The sequence below is a fragment of the Macrosteles quadrilineatus genome, unplaced genomic scaffold (assembly GCF_028750875.1).
Source record: "Macrosteles quadrilineatus isolate MER2022 unplaced genomic scaffold, UCM_ALF_1.0 Scaffold_2__2_contigs__length_208266976, whole genome shotgun sequence".
Lineage (NCBI taxonomy): Eukaryota > Metazoa > Arthropoda > Insecta > Hemiptera > Cicadellidae > Macrosteles > Macrosteles quadrilineatus.
In genome coordinates, this window is record NW_026542595.1 from 132,678,422 (window position 1) to 132,693,105 (window position 14,684).

The 14,684-nt window shown below is 33.7% G+C and overlaps 1 protein-coding gene across 1 annotated transcript in view; it reads left to right on the top strand.

Moving 5' to 3' along the window:
- Positions 1 to 787: 787 nt before the first annotated feature.
- The window catches only part of LOC128986521 (uncharacterized), a 28,898-nt gene continuing 15,001 nt past the window's right edge, over positions 788 to 14,684 (top strand). The window contains exons 1-2 of the mRNA XM_054406929.1: positions 788 to 862; positions 4,382 to 4,423. Coding sequence (XP_054262904.1) covers positions 4,409 to 4,423 — 15 coding nt within the window. The 5' untranslated portion in view covers positions 788 to 862; positions 4,382 to 4,408. The remainder of the gene's footprint in view (positions 863 to 4,381; positions 4,424 to 14,684) is intronic.

The window sequence follows — 14,684 nt, forward strand, 5'->3', positions numbered from 1 at the left end:
TTATGTAAACTATAGATATTGTAAACACATATAGTTGGGGGGGGGGGGAGGGTTTATAGAGGGACCATAGCAATAATGATTGACCCGTCGATTCTTTTAATATTCTCAAACTACCAGGTTTGTGAAGCAGGGCATTATATCACAATAATTAGTATGTTTTAATAGCGATTTTACACTAATTTGATAAAGTTTTAAACGAAATTAACATCAAACTACATAGCCACATTAAAATCTGTCTTACTAGACAACATTCAAAATATTAATAAAAACCTAGTTTGAAAATTAAATAATAGCTAAATTTTTTAAGTACAAGTTGGTCCCACTTTAAATAATCTTGTAGTATTATTATGTTTTGTCACATCTTTCTCTTAATGCATATAACATTTGCTGTATACTCTACTTAATCATTGAAATAAAAATACCTTTTAAAATATGGAAGGATAATTTATTAATCGTCACATTTTTATCAGCTAAATAAATGCTAAAGAAATATTTAAGTTACTATCAGCTTAGCTTCTGAGTTAATTATTGATATAAACTGTTGAAGTATTATACTAAATATACATAATAAGCTTTTCCACTCTAAATCGAAACCGACAAGTCTTAACTCACACGGTCTTTAAGAATTTTAAAAATTCCGTTTGAACACACTAACCTAATCTAGTTTGTCGGTAGGCTACTATCCAGAGCGGAATTCCCTAAAGAGCGGGAGGTTTTGGTCGTTTTGGCGGGACGTATCCTGGAGCGCCAGGTGGAGGTAGAGGGGTCCGAGCATCGCTCAGTCATTCAGGATCTTCCTTGGGCGAAGTACGAGGTCCTCCAGTTGCAGCAGACCCACGTGCTCAGCCGGCGACGCTTAGAGGTTAGGAAATGTAACGCTTAATTAGGCTGTTAGCTATGTAAAAATGTTAAGGGTTGCTTCTTATTTAGATCTTTGTGTTGTATGAAAAATGTACCGTTAAATTGTGTTATGCTAAAAACCTGGATTAATTTCTGTAATTATTTGATTTCTGTCTTAACTGTTTTGATCAGATCGTTAGAATATGAACCAAAAATTTTCTTCGGATTACAATTACTCTGTAAATTTTATCGTTTAATTAATTACTTCAAAAAGCTCAAACAGTTTATGTACTTTGGACTTTAAACTTCTTGTAGTCGACCATGTTAAAAATTTGAATTTTTGTGACTATTCATTTTTACTGTTTAAGTGAGGCTTTTAATATTTAGATTTCTTTTCATATTGATAAATTATATGCAGTTTGGATACTATATTAAAATATTGCTATATTACCTATTAGCAGTTTTTGGTCCAAATTAAAACCATTTGCGACTTAATTAAATTACTATCAATTTTTTTACCAAAACCATCAAGGGAACAATATACTTTGAACTCTATGTAATTTAATTTTTCATACAAATGTTTATCGGTGTATGGTTTAGTCTTAGTGTTGATTTCCGTATTAGGTTTTGCATCAGCATGAAAAATATTCCTAACCAAAATATTCTCTAAATTTATCAATAGGCATAATCAATATTTTTTCATTGTGTATTTTTTTTACTTAACATCTATGCTTAGCCAACATGCTAACCCATTTCATGGCTACAACTCCTTTTTTCTTAATTACTGTAATCTATCTATATATTAATAGGCAAGCATGTTTCTTTAAAACCTTTTTTCTCAGCTCGTGTGCATCGTAGGGAAAATCTACGCATACTGTTAGAAAACTATTTTCCTGTAGGTGTGCAGAATCCCTTTATAAATAAAAATAGGCTCAAAAATAAGCACAAAAAATGAATTTAAAATTTTGAAAAATTTAACATGGATATTATGAGTTGCCATGCTGGTGACGAAATAACAACGAAATATAAACAGAAAATCAAAACAAATGAAAGAAACTCCAATCACATGTTCTATTCAAAGTGTGGAATGAAAATAAAGAAGTCTGTACATTAAATATTTTTGGTCGAGTTTCGACCACTGGACGACCTCTAGTTAATTTATAAACGGAAAACTCCATTTTACATATACATACAAAAATGGCAAAACGTTACATTTCAGGCTTATACCTAATACATGTCATACATACATGAAAATAGACCATACTAAAAATAACCTAATAAATTTCTTGTTTCGATCGAATGGGAAATGTTTTGGCCGTTGTTTTAAGTTCTACTTCTCTGAGCAATCACATTACTAGAAGACTTTAACGAACGGTTGGGAACCAGGAGTATATAAAACAGTGCATCAGCATTAACATTACTTACATCTAGGTTAGTAAAGCTTGTTATAAAAATATTACAAATGAAAAAGCTGTATGACATTTTACAAGGTTTTCCATATCAATACTTTGAATTTACAAGACGTACAAAAAAAATATAGCTGTAATTTTAGAAGTTGTTTATAAATAATTTCACAACAATGTATTAAAGTTTTTTTTGGGAATACTGACTCAAACGACTCCTTGTAAATATATTTTACCAAATTTTGTACTAATAATTGCTTTTAAATTAATTTATAAAAATGTCCGCTACCTTAGACAAAGCCACCTTTACGTCAATTACATTATTGGCGTTTTTGTAAAACCAAAATACTTTTTTAATGTTTACATTGAAATAGTACTTAACATTATTTTTAGTATTATTAAATTAGTATTACGTTTACAAATTGTACCCTAGGGGGTTCTGAACCTATGCATACGGCCTTATCACAAAGCTAGCACATAGTTTCCTAGCTGCTTATATTTCTCACCTAATAATCAAAACGTCAAGTCCATCCGTAAAAAAACTCTTTTTGTTGGTTTGAAATTGAACCTAGCTATCCTTATCATATTGGGCTATAATGATGTAAATAAAAAAAAAAACAAACAGCTAGTCTAAATCAATCAAAGCTATCATCCCATCCATTCGACTCTCATCCTTCACATATCTGGAAAATTACATCTTGTTGAGTCAGTATTGAATAAATATAATCAAATTTTTATATGGTCCTATCAAAAGCAAAAGCTGGACACCAACAAAAGACTTATTAAACTTTAAACTCACGTTTCCAATCATAGATAAAAATACTGTATTGAGTCCATGTTTTAATTTAATCGATAATAATATTCACTGGCGATTATCGAATGGCCGGAATTGAACTCGGTCTTCAATACCGAAGTCCCGCGCTTTTAACACTAGATCATCCACATTTCTCACGATTCAGTGAACTGTTCACTTTCACCCACACACATCAAAAGTGACATATCAGGTGATCAGCTGATTACATCAACTGGATCAGCTGTTGGACGCGGTGGCGGTAAACCTCCCACTCTCAGGTCATTGACAAGGATACGCCAGGGGTTTATAGCGTCCCTGGATTAGAGCAAATGACGATTTTATTACCTTGAATGTGCAAAGGATCGTTTGAGATCTTTTTATCACTTGACATTTCCGTTAGTGGTTGGAGATGAGAGCGAAACCACGTTTGTGCAAATGTAGCTTACGATTTTTGAAGATTTTGGGTAATGTAAAGTTAATTGAAAACACCTGTACCTTTGGCATGTTTATCATCAGCGTACTACGACTTTTAGATCCTTATTTTATATTAATAAAAACATTGGTAAATCACACAATATTTTAATCACAAGACTTGTGTTACTCGGCAGAAAAATGTTTTGTCAGGAAGTAAAATGTGTAAATACCGAATGTATTATTTTTGTATTATTATTATTACTATCATATGAGATAAAGCACCATCTATGTTAGTATTTTACCCCAAATATGAGTGAAGGATGAGTGTACTGTAGAATCAGAATGGAGTGAGATGCCTTGTGTAGCTTTGTTACTGACTAAGACCAGCTGTTTCATCAGTCAGGATTGAAAGCCTGTTAGATCAAAAAGTAATTAATCTATGACGTGAAAACTGCCCATTCTCTTTAGTAAAATATGGGACATATACAAAGTCAGAATAAGATTTTAGCTAAGCAATCGTGCTAAATGATCAATTCCCATGTTGTATTAGGTTTAAGGGTTCATTTAAGTTTAATCCAATATAACACGTCATGTTTGTGAATTTTGATCTAAAAAAGATAGTTGCAGTACATTCATTTGTATCTCAGTATTTTAATTATTTTTTTCAGTACTGTGCAGTTAGAACCAAGTATAACTTCCTTAAACCATAGATTAAACAATCCTCTTTAGCTAAAATGCAACTCGTAAAGTAATCTTGGCATATTTCCACACACTGATGTTAGACTTATGTGATTGATATTGGTATGAAGTTAGCAAAAATTGTTGCAATATTTTTTGTATTGTACAAACCTTGAATCATGGATCATATTAAATCCTAAAATACAATATGCAAAAGATGGAGGGATTCCTAACTATTTTAAACCTGTTTCAGGTGTAAACACACAGCAAGATCATCAACATGATTTCGTTATTGGTAAGTGTACAATTGACCACAAAGCACTTACATAGACAAACTATTAACGTTTATTAGGTGTATTGCCTACTCATATCTCACTTTATTTTGTATGCCTTTTTGTTAACTAGCCACAACAATGAATCTTTTTAAACAAAGAAAACTAAAGATGTACTTCCAGTTATGACAATTATTTAGTTTATAGTCGGAATAGACATATCCAATTAATTTTACAATGTTATGCCATGTACATAATGCCAATAGTAGTACGAAATGTAAACGGGGTTTCTGATTAATCTAGGTAAATATATGAAAGTTTGAGAAGCAAAGCTTACTTCTTCATGAAGGTTAGCTTCTAAGTGTGACAAATGTCTATTTTCATCCGAACATACTTATAACGTTTTTAATAGATTTTTGGACCTTTGCCTTCACTTTAGGCCTAAATATTCAAAACGAAAGTCAAAGTGCTCCAAGAGGTTATTGTACTCCACAAACGACACCATTCTTGCATGCTGCAACAAAAACTAACATTACCGATAAAACATACTAAACCACACCGAAGGCCACCTAGCAGCCAACTATCTTAATGAGATCAATACAATAATGTAAGCAACGATCTTATCACGGACAAACTGCGGTTTAGGTTTTTCTGTTCAAAGAGAACAAAAAGTGGATTCACAATATTGGCGTAGGTCGCACAAAAGTGGTGGAGCGAGTTTTTGCCACTGAGTACTCGGTCTAATGAGCTATATTTACCTTTGTTGTAACCGCAAAAACTTTGGGACAAAAGAAGTGTTGAGTGAAATAGTGGGTGTTTGTTCGGAGGTAGTTGAATGTATGCTATTAAATAAGTTTATGTCTTTATTGTTCTGGTGTTTATACAAAAATTACTTTGTACCACTTCGATTTTAGTTAAAAGATTCGGAACAAGCTTCATTAATTGTTTTTAAAACTGATAACATTTTTAAGGGTCTTAAGAACCTAATATACAACTACAATATTTGAAGTTGGCCTAGCACTTACAACAATAAACACTTTCTTTTACTTTTTATTGTATCAGTTGTAAACAGTTTATTTAGTCAAATAAAGCAATTTTCCATTTCATTTATTTATCTTATAAGGGCCTTATAATCATATGTGACAGACTTCTTTCTTCTTGTGTGTGTTTGTGTTTGTAAATATAAAAATGTGTATTTGGGTTGAGGGGTTGATTATATATAATTGATGGGAAATATTAATTGGGACTTGACAGCCGTCTTTGGCCTGTAAGCATGTTATCCAGTACAGTAATAATCATTTTTTCATGTCCGAAAACTAATTTTCTCCTAAAACAAAGTTTCTCTAGAGGCTTTTATGTCTAAGGAGCGTTGTGGATCAGTTAACAAAGTAAAAAAAAAACCATGGCCGGCACCTTTGGCCTGAGTGGCCTGAATTAAAACCCCGGAAATCCTTCAAACGTATTACGAAGAAATAGAATTCTCACACTATTTGTAAACTACAACAGCACTTCTTAATGTTTTCTTGTGGAGAGATTTCTTCAAATGTATTGTGAGATTTATTTGACCTAAAGCTCAACTTTTTGAGACATTCCAAAATATTGTTGGTAGCTTAAAACTTAGCCAACATAAAACACGCTCATTTTTAAATCAAATTTCATCCTCGTTACTACAAAATCCTAAAATAACGAAAGACGATATCGTAGTTGCGGTTGCAAACTATTTGAAGGTGTTGTCTGCCAGGATCAGATTTCATTGACAAAAACGTCGCCGACCGCGGGTATGCAGGGACGGCCTTAACATTAACACTGAGGATGCAAAAAGTCGCCCGAAGGCCGTCCGGAGGTTGACTCTTGTATAGGGCGACGCCGACGCCCAGCGGCGTGTCGTCCTGGCGTCTTCAGACTCAAATTCTTGCAGTTTAAGTTTAGCCCAGTCAAATGGTGTTTAAAAAGGGCTCAAAGTGGAAAGTTCTGGTGTAATTGTTTTTTATGGCTTATTTTATGTTTTTGAGGTTGCTGAACACAAATCTAATGTTTTCCAACAAAAATTAGTTCGGCAAATGTGAATTAAAAAATTAATTCATAAAAAAATGCTTTATTTCTAGTTTTTGGCTTACAATTTTTAAATTATAGGCCAGTAAAATAGGTTTTTGCCCAGAAATAATTCCTGGAAAGCTGGGGACCATTTTAATCCTTTCTATTTATATAGAAGTAAAAGGATTTGAAGTTTACCCCATTTTTCCAGGTGAGCTTCTGACCTGGGACCATAAAAACCTTGAAATTCAGGGTTATTGTTTAGATTTTGCTAAAACGTCAAAAAACCGTCTAGCCTACAAAAAAACAAAAAAAAAAAACAAATCATAAATGAATTGTAGAGCATAAAGTTCCGCATACATTGACTATCTGGTGATGAAAATCGAACCAATGATAAGTGATTTATATTAATATAAATAAAGTTATTTTATTCAGAAATTATTAAACATTGAATATTTAACATTTATTACTTCCAGAAAATGGATACCAGAAACATTATCTACAAAGTAATTAATAGAAATTACAAAATACCCCCGCCGCAGCAAACCTGCAGCCTAAGTGAATTTTCATTTGCATGATTCAATTTACTCTAAACATCACTTTAAAAATATTGAATTTGTTCCCCATTTAAATAGCATTGGTTTAACGAGTACCTAGGTTTGCTGCAACAGAGAGGGTAAAAAGTGTTTTAAATGTTAATGGTTTCGTATGAAATGAATACATTTTCCACTTTTTATCAAAATATGTTCATAACAAGCAAAATATTATAGGCCTAGTTTACTTATTTCCCTTAAGAATAACATGGGAATTTTAAATGTATGTTTTTCTCCGTTACTATTAGGTGTTTTATTTAGTCAGTGACAGTGATAAGACAGTGCTGGCCAGCCTTTACAGTTTTAACCAGTTTTATAACTTTTTATTCAATTTTAATAATTTGATCAACATGACTAGTTTTTACTATTGTGATTCTGACAGTGTTATTAAGAATCTTTTGACATACCACAATGTATTAATACATTGATGATGTGGGTGCATACAATGACCTGAAGATGTTCTAAGGAACGAAACTAGTTGTCATACCAGCAACTGTGGTTGGATAATTCTTCTATTTTATCAATTATATATTTCAACCAAGGGTCACAATGAATAACAACAACTTTTCTTAATACTCGTACGTTGGATGGATATAATAAATTCCATGCAATGGGGGGATGCATCTGATAACACGAAAAGTGCTATTGCTCCAGATCAGAAAAGCTGAAAGATCGGCAAACTGCAACCTTCACCTCAAAGTTATTTATCAGATGCTACCATATTTCCATGCAAGTGTACATTTCTTGTATGCTAAGTGCTGTAATCTGTACCTCGTCTAAGGCGCACTCGTTGAAAGACAAAATGAGCCCTGAGGAATATTAAAAGTTTATTGGTGTTGGATTTACCGTTCAAAGGACCAACAAGTTCTGGAGTGGATCTTGGACGGACATGTTCATAGACCATTTCTTATGAGAGTAATGACAATTTCTGGAGCGCTTACCCATGACCGTGGTGTAAGTGAAGGGTTTCTGTGCAGATGAACAAAGGAATGACTTCACTACAAAACATTTGCGAAGAAATCGAGTAGATGTGTGGAGTGACATTAATCAGCTCTGAACAAAAAGTTAAAATGAGAGAAGCTAGAATCAAAAGAGATGGAAATGATTTAAGAAAGTTAGATGATTGGTTTACGCAACGCAAACCATTCGCTGACGTCTCTTAGCTCAGGTGTCGTGGGAGACAGCAATATAAACTGCCACAAGGCTAAGGAGATTGGCCACATTGCTTAAACTCCAATCGTGGGAAGTGATTTTCAACATGTAAAGTTTTACAGAAAAGAGAGAGTTTTGCCACTTTCCACAATGATCCATTCCCTTAAAATACATGATGACCTAAGTCGTACCTATCAATCCAACTACTATTGTTTACAGAATGACAATTGCCAAGCAGTCTGATGAGAAACTTGAAGGCTTTTTGAAATACGAACTATGCCCGCACCCAATGCCTCTATTCGATGACTTTGGTATCAGGAAAGGGGCCAAGTCTGCCTTATGTAAAGCATTCACACATACTGAAGATCCAAATCTTGAAAGGTGTTTTAGGTGAAGAAGAACCTGAAAGTAGCTCTGCAGAAATCAGGGTACTGTTGGCCAAGAAGACTCTGAGAAATTAAAAAGTTTAACTTAATCAAAGTCATTTGTATCTACCATTATGTTGGTGTACATGTATTTTCAAATTAAAAGGGTTTAATATTTATAAATAAAACAAGATTTATGGGACGTTTTATTTTACATCCTATGAACACACACACATCAACATCTATGTGATATCTATCATTTACATCTATGTTCTGGAGAAGTCATAACGGAAATAATTTTGCTTTTTTCCTAAATCAATGAATTTTGCAGACCTTTTAAATTTAGTTTGATAAACACTTCTTGTTGTAGATAAAAGTTATAGATACATAAACTGTAGACAATTTTATGCTCTTTATTTTAGTATAGGATGATATTTGGGAAAAAATTATTCTTCGATAAATTATGAGCCAAAAACTAGAAAAAAAATACAATTTTCACCCTATTTTACAAAAAATTTCATACTTGCCGATAAAATTTTTGTTGGATAACTTCAAATTTGGATTCAGCACACCCCAAGAAAACATAAAGAAAACAAAAGAAAACAATTACACCCAAAACTTTCCATTTCAAAACACCATTTGGACTGGGCTAGTTCATTATGTCTAGAAGCATTGAAAATGGGGGTTTTCAGAAACTTTAATTGTTTAGATATGTCATGGACAAATAGAACATATACACCGACAGCAGTGATGTGGTTTGAATAAGTTCTGGCGTCCACTGCTAGGAGTGCCGTTTAGGTGTCGCACGCACTACGTAACTACACGGCACTCCTAGCGGTGGACGCCAGAACCTATGCTAACCGCAGCACTGCTGTTGGAATATATTTAATTTTATTTGCTTATGGTTATGTAGGCAACCGTACCAAAAAAATACAAGCCAATGAATCACTCAATTACGTACACCTTTAAAAGTGACAAGTAAGCTGGGTCCTCCTCTTTGGTATCCTTAGAATCCTGCAGATTTATTTAAATATGCTAATGCCACTGTTAAACATGAGAAATTGTTTTCATGTATGGATAAAATAAAAATACAAGTCAATGAATAAAACAATGACGTGTATCAGTACCAACTTCAACATCCCAAGTCAATAGTTGGACGTTCCTAAAGACATCCTTGAAATGTTTCAACTCTATGTCCCTGACAAGGACGACTGCCAAGACAGCTTCCAGACACAAGCAAGATGTTTAGTATCCAATTTATGTCCTGAATGTCTGAAAGTTCAAACGAACCCGAAACTGCTCTTGTAAAATATAAAACAAACATCTTTGTTGATAAATTTACGATTCCAGCTGGAATTGATACTTGTGTTATGGCTAATGTTCCTCTAGCCATGTAGTACAGAATATTTGTCATCGACTATGTCACAAGTTTCTCTTTTAGTTTGTTAGTTTTTGTGATTAATACATTTGTAGGAAAGTTTTTTTTTTAAATTTGTTGTTTTTAAAGTCTAGAAAAAATATATATCCTTCTTTTTCTTGATTTTTGTTTTGGGGGGGCGGGTTGGGGTTAAACACACAAGATTGTCTTTGGTTTGGCTGTATTTTATAAATTAGCAAGTAGGGGAAACTTCGTATCGCGTTTTCTGGCGTGAAATATAGTATATATATGAATAGAAATTATAAACTTGATGGTGTGCCAAAGACATTGTCTTTGTCTTTTTATGAAGTCAATGATATTCTTTTGTCTATATAATTTTTTTCAGGAGCACTATAAGAAGTATTTGTTTATAACTTACTGAAAATTAATTACATTTAACGATCGGTTATCGATATAAGTTTTATAAAATCAAAAATTCTCTTATTTCTTAATGAAAAATAACATTTACATCCTATCTATATATAAAAACACACTGTTATTATAACTGTAGAACTGTAAATTTCACAACAAGAAACAATAATATTGATGATACCTTTAAAATTCTAGACAAGCCTATAAAGATGTGCATGAGTTTCTGAATATCTGTTTACAACAAAGTACCCATGTTATTTTTTGTTCTATTATTTTAGTTACTCAGTTCCTTTAAAACCTGTTACAATGCATATCTTGCTATGCAAATATGTCCGCTATTTCAGACAACTGGCCATAAACAAGCAATAACACCAATATTTTATGTAAATATCCAAACATATTATTTGTGGAAAACGTTAACTGTCAACATTAAGTTCAAGGAGTAAATAATTAGTAATATTTACTCACGAGCTGTAGCTGAATACAGCTTATAGCTGTCACATTACACCACGTTTTAAGTTATGAAACCGGTCTTCAATTTATAAGGATACATAGATTGATAAATGTTAGGATTTAAAGATTCAAATCATTCCTTGTCCTTTATCTTAAACGACCTTGTGGAGCGAGTGTGATTATCTGTTTGTATCATCTTTTTTTTCTGAGGTAGCATTTAACGTTTAATTACTCTTGTGACCTTGACATTTTAAATACGTTTATATTTTTTTGGTTCTCAAGACAGAAACGTTGTTGTACTCTGACATGCAAACATGTTTTGAAAGGGGAATAGATCTTACATTTTGCATCTGACACGACGGATAAAATTATTACTTAGCAAATTTTAAAGTATAAAAGAGTTACAAGGCGTTACAAGTTACTAGTTGATCTGACCACGTTTCGCACTAGTGTGGGACTAACTGTAAAAAACATTTACGCTCTATGGATTATTGCAGGCAAATTTATACTATTGCTTATTTTAATTAAAATATCTTGTGCATTTGTAATAAACTGAGTGACAGAATCAAAACTTTATCGTGATGTAAACATCTATAATGAGAATAAAAAGATTAACTCAGGGAAAAGTAAACTAACAAACAGTAAATAACAATAAATGTCTTCAAAATTTTAAATCTAATTTAATTCAAAATTTGAGGTTCGTGTCCACATATTTTTTTTGGAAGTCTCACATTAAGACTTTCATACAAGTATGCAGCTGATCTTGTCCTCATCTTTTTTGGGGTGCGAGGCTTACGGCTTTAAAAAAAATCTCGATCCTTATTAGCTTTATATTGTACTAGAAGGACCAAGCGTTGCTCGGCTTCCCATCCCATAAACCAACGGCGTCTCCGGTTTACTATTATCACTGACTCGAGACCAAGTCTGTACTATAACGCGTAGCTCCCACTTGTAGGGTAGCATCTCACCGTCCTCCAGTAATAAATTAAGAGCCTCTTTGGTTTAATGTTTGTTTATAATCAGCTGTTAAATGTATTTTATTCTGTTGATGATGTTTACGATTTTCGTCGTTATTTCGTCTCCAAAGTGGTAACCCATAAGGCTCACTGTAATCTTTTTTGTTGTACGTTAAACATTCTTTACGTAATTAGATTTTTGTTGGCAGTTTTAACTGCAAGAAACGAACATCCTTTTTAGGCCATAGAAAATGTTTACAGCACTAGAGGGAAATCTTCAAAGCAGTTTTCGAGATCTTTGTGAAAGCAAGCATAGGCTACATACATTCATACAAGTAAACATTGCTCATATAGAAGTATTTTTGTAGTCTTAGGACGCTAGGCACAAGCCTGGGATTGTTTTCACATTACTTCAGGCTAGACCTAGGGGTTGCGGCATTATCACTTAGATAAAATCCTTCGGTGATTTGGTGGGATTTGAACCCGGGACCTCTTGGACCGAAGTCCCGCGCTCTAACCACTAGACCAGTTCACTCCCCGAGATACATATAGGAGTATAGGATATAGATATGTATAATGATCGTTCCACGTTTGTACACATCATCAATGACCTCTCACGTTGTAATGTCAAAGGGCCTCTCTCCATAAAAAATATTGTTTTCGCAGTAAATTTATGCATGCTAAGTGTAGACTGAGTGAGGGCCATGTAGCCCTGATGGATTTAATCTCATTTATCTCGGGAAGAATCGCAGAAACAAGCAATAATTTCTCTCACGGTCGGTTTCATCCTCTACTACAGTGGTTGGCTTCGGTCAGTAGGTTCGTTGTTGCAGGCAATTAACCACACAGAGGTCCAGTAATGAGACTGATTGTGATGCGATGTCATTGGCCCTTGTACTACGTAACGTGGGATTGAGCTGGACATGGTCAGGTCTCTTTGGCTTATTATAAGCATACTGACTTAGAAGTTCTGTTCAAACAACTATTTTGTTAGTTTATCTTTGGTGTAGCATTATGTTGTTATAGATTGATGGAGAAATCTTCGATTGTTGAATAGTAAATGAGGTTTCCTGAGGTCTTCAAGGTAGGAAAGACCTGAAATACGATAAGGATAATCAAATCGGACATGAAATAGAAAACGTCAAAGGCTTTCAATTAATTATTTTCGGCAGTTCCAAGTTCCATCACTGTTTGGAGAAACTCGAGATTCTCAATGTTTTGGTTCTGGAATCTAAAATACTTTTCTGGTTGGAAAAACTTTTTTACTTTATTTAATTTATTATTCGTTCAAAGTTAAACCGTTCAACATTAAAAGTGAACTTGAAGAACGTGAGCTAGTGATTGACCACTGTCAACACTAGCTAACAAAGAGAATTTTGATAACGCTTAGTCGAATCTGAATGGGAGGTCCAGTATAGCATGTCGCTTCAGTCTGTAAATTTTGTCGTGATTGTCCAATAAATTTAGCGCAAGATGATTTGAATGATTTTCTAATTTGATAATGTATTTTTCACTCGATTTTAACTCGAACTAAAAAAATGTTTGGTAGAAAATCTGAACAATGCGGGTTAACACATTAAATGATCACAACAAACAATCAGAGGAGTCAAATGTATAAAAAAATTAACTCAACAAAAAGAATCTGTTATTTATTACATTACCTATTACAAACTTTCCCATAACTTTAAAGTAAATACAATCTTTACAATGTTTTATGATCTGGTATCTGATGGCGACTTCAGGTGGGAAGCACCCTAAAATAAAATTAATTCACAAATTGAAAATTGTCATTAAACACATTTTTTTTAAGTTTAGAGGCGTAAATAAGTAAAACCAAAGGAAGGAGTAGTGTAAAGATTTAGTTTATCTCGCATGCGAAAGTTTGACGTAACTATCTTCTCTGGAGGATTAGCGGTTCCAGTTCCAGACAGGGCAGTAAACACTGGTCGATACCGTTGTGAAGGTGAGCGTCTCTGGCTCAAGGCTGGACACATTGCGTAACTCACGAGACTGGCCAATGCCACTGTGGCACTGACATTGACAATGACGATGGCACTGACATTGGCATTGTGGAATACGCATTGATTATCTGGCTTTGGCCTTAGCTTTGTGACACTGAAATCATCGGCCGTAGAACGATGGGCTTACCCCAACTCCGCGCGGTGGTCAGAAATCTGTCAAAACCGACTGCCCAACTCCGCGCAGTGGTCACTTCGGGTCCCTCGCGGCACATGCCCAACTCCGCGCAGTGGTCAATTTTGGCTCTCACAACCCTGACGGATGAGAGTTTGTGCTCTAAGTTTGAAATTATGATATATTTTAATCATTTATAAGAAAGGGAAAGTAAAAAGGTATATGCCTACCCAAAACAGGAGACGAAGCTTAAAAACCACTAATATAAGAAGTTTTAAAAAGCCCGTGAGAAAGAGTGACTGTAAATTTATATGTTCCAAAGTCTACAATACTCAATCATTCACATTAGCACTGGGTTTATGAGCTTACTGATAAACTTGAGTACCAAATTCAAAAATGTTAGTCTTGTAAACAACCACAGATTGCTTCAACAAATTGGCTGTATCTCTGTTTCATGTAATTTTATCTGTTAAATGTAATTTTAAGACGATTTTATTCTTGTAATTTTTTTTCATAAACCTAACCGTTTCAAAGATAATAATGGTTAAGTTTTGAAATTTCTGCATGAGAAAGAGTTTCGATAAAGGCCTAATAAGCCTTTATAAGCAAGCATGCCAGCTGTTTTACTCTAAAACCATTCAAAATTTCACAACTTAAACCATTATTATCTTTGAAACGGTTAGGTTTATGAAAATAATTACAAGAATAAAATCGTCCTAAAATTACATTTTCTACCAGAATACATCATGAAATACAGGGTGTTCCATAAGAAAAATCAAAGTTGGCGGCCATATTGGAAAAATGGTGGC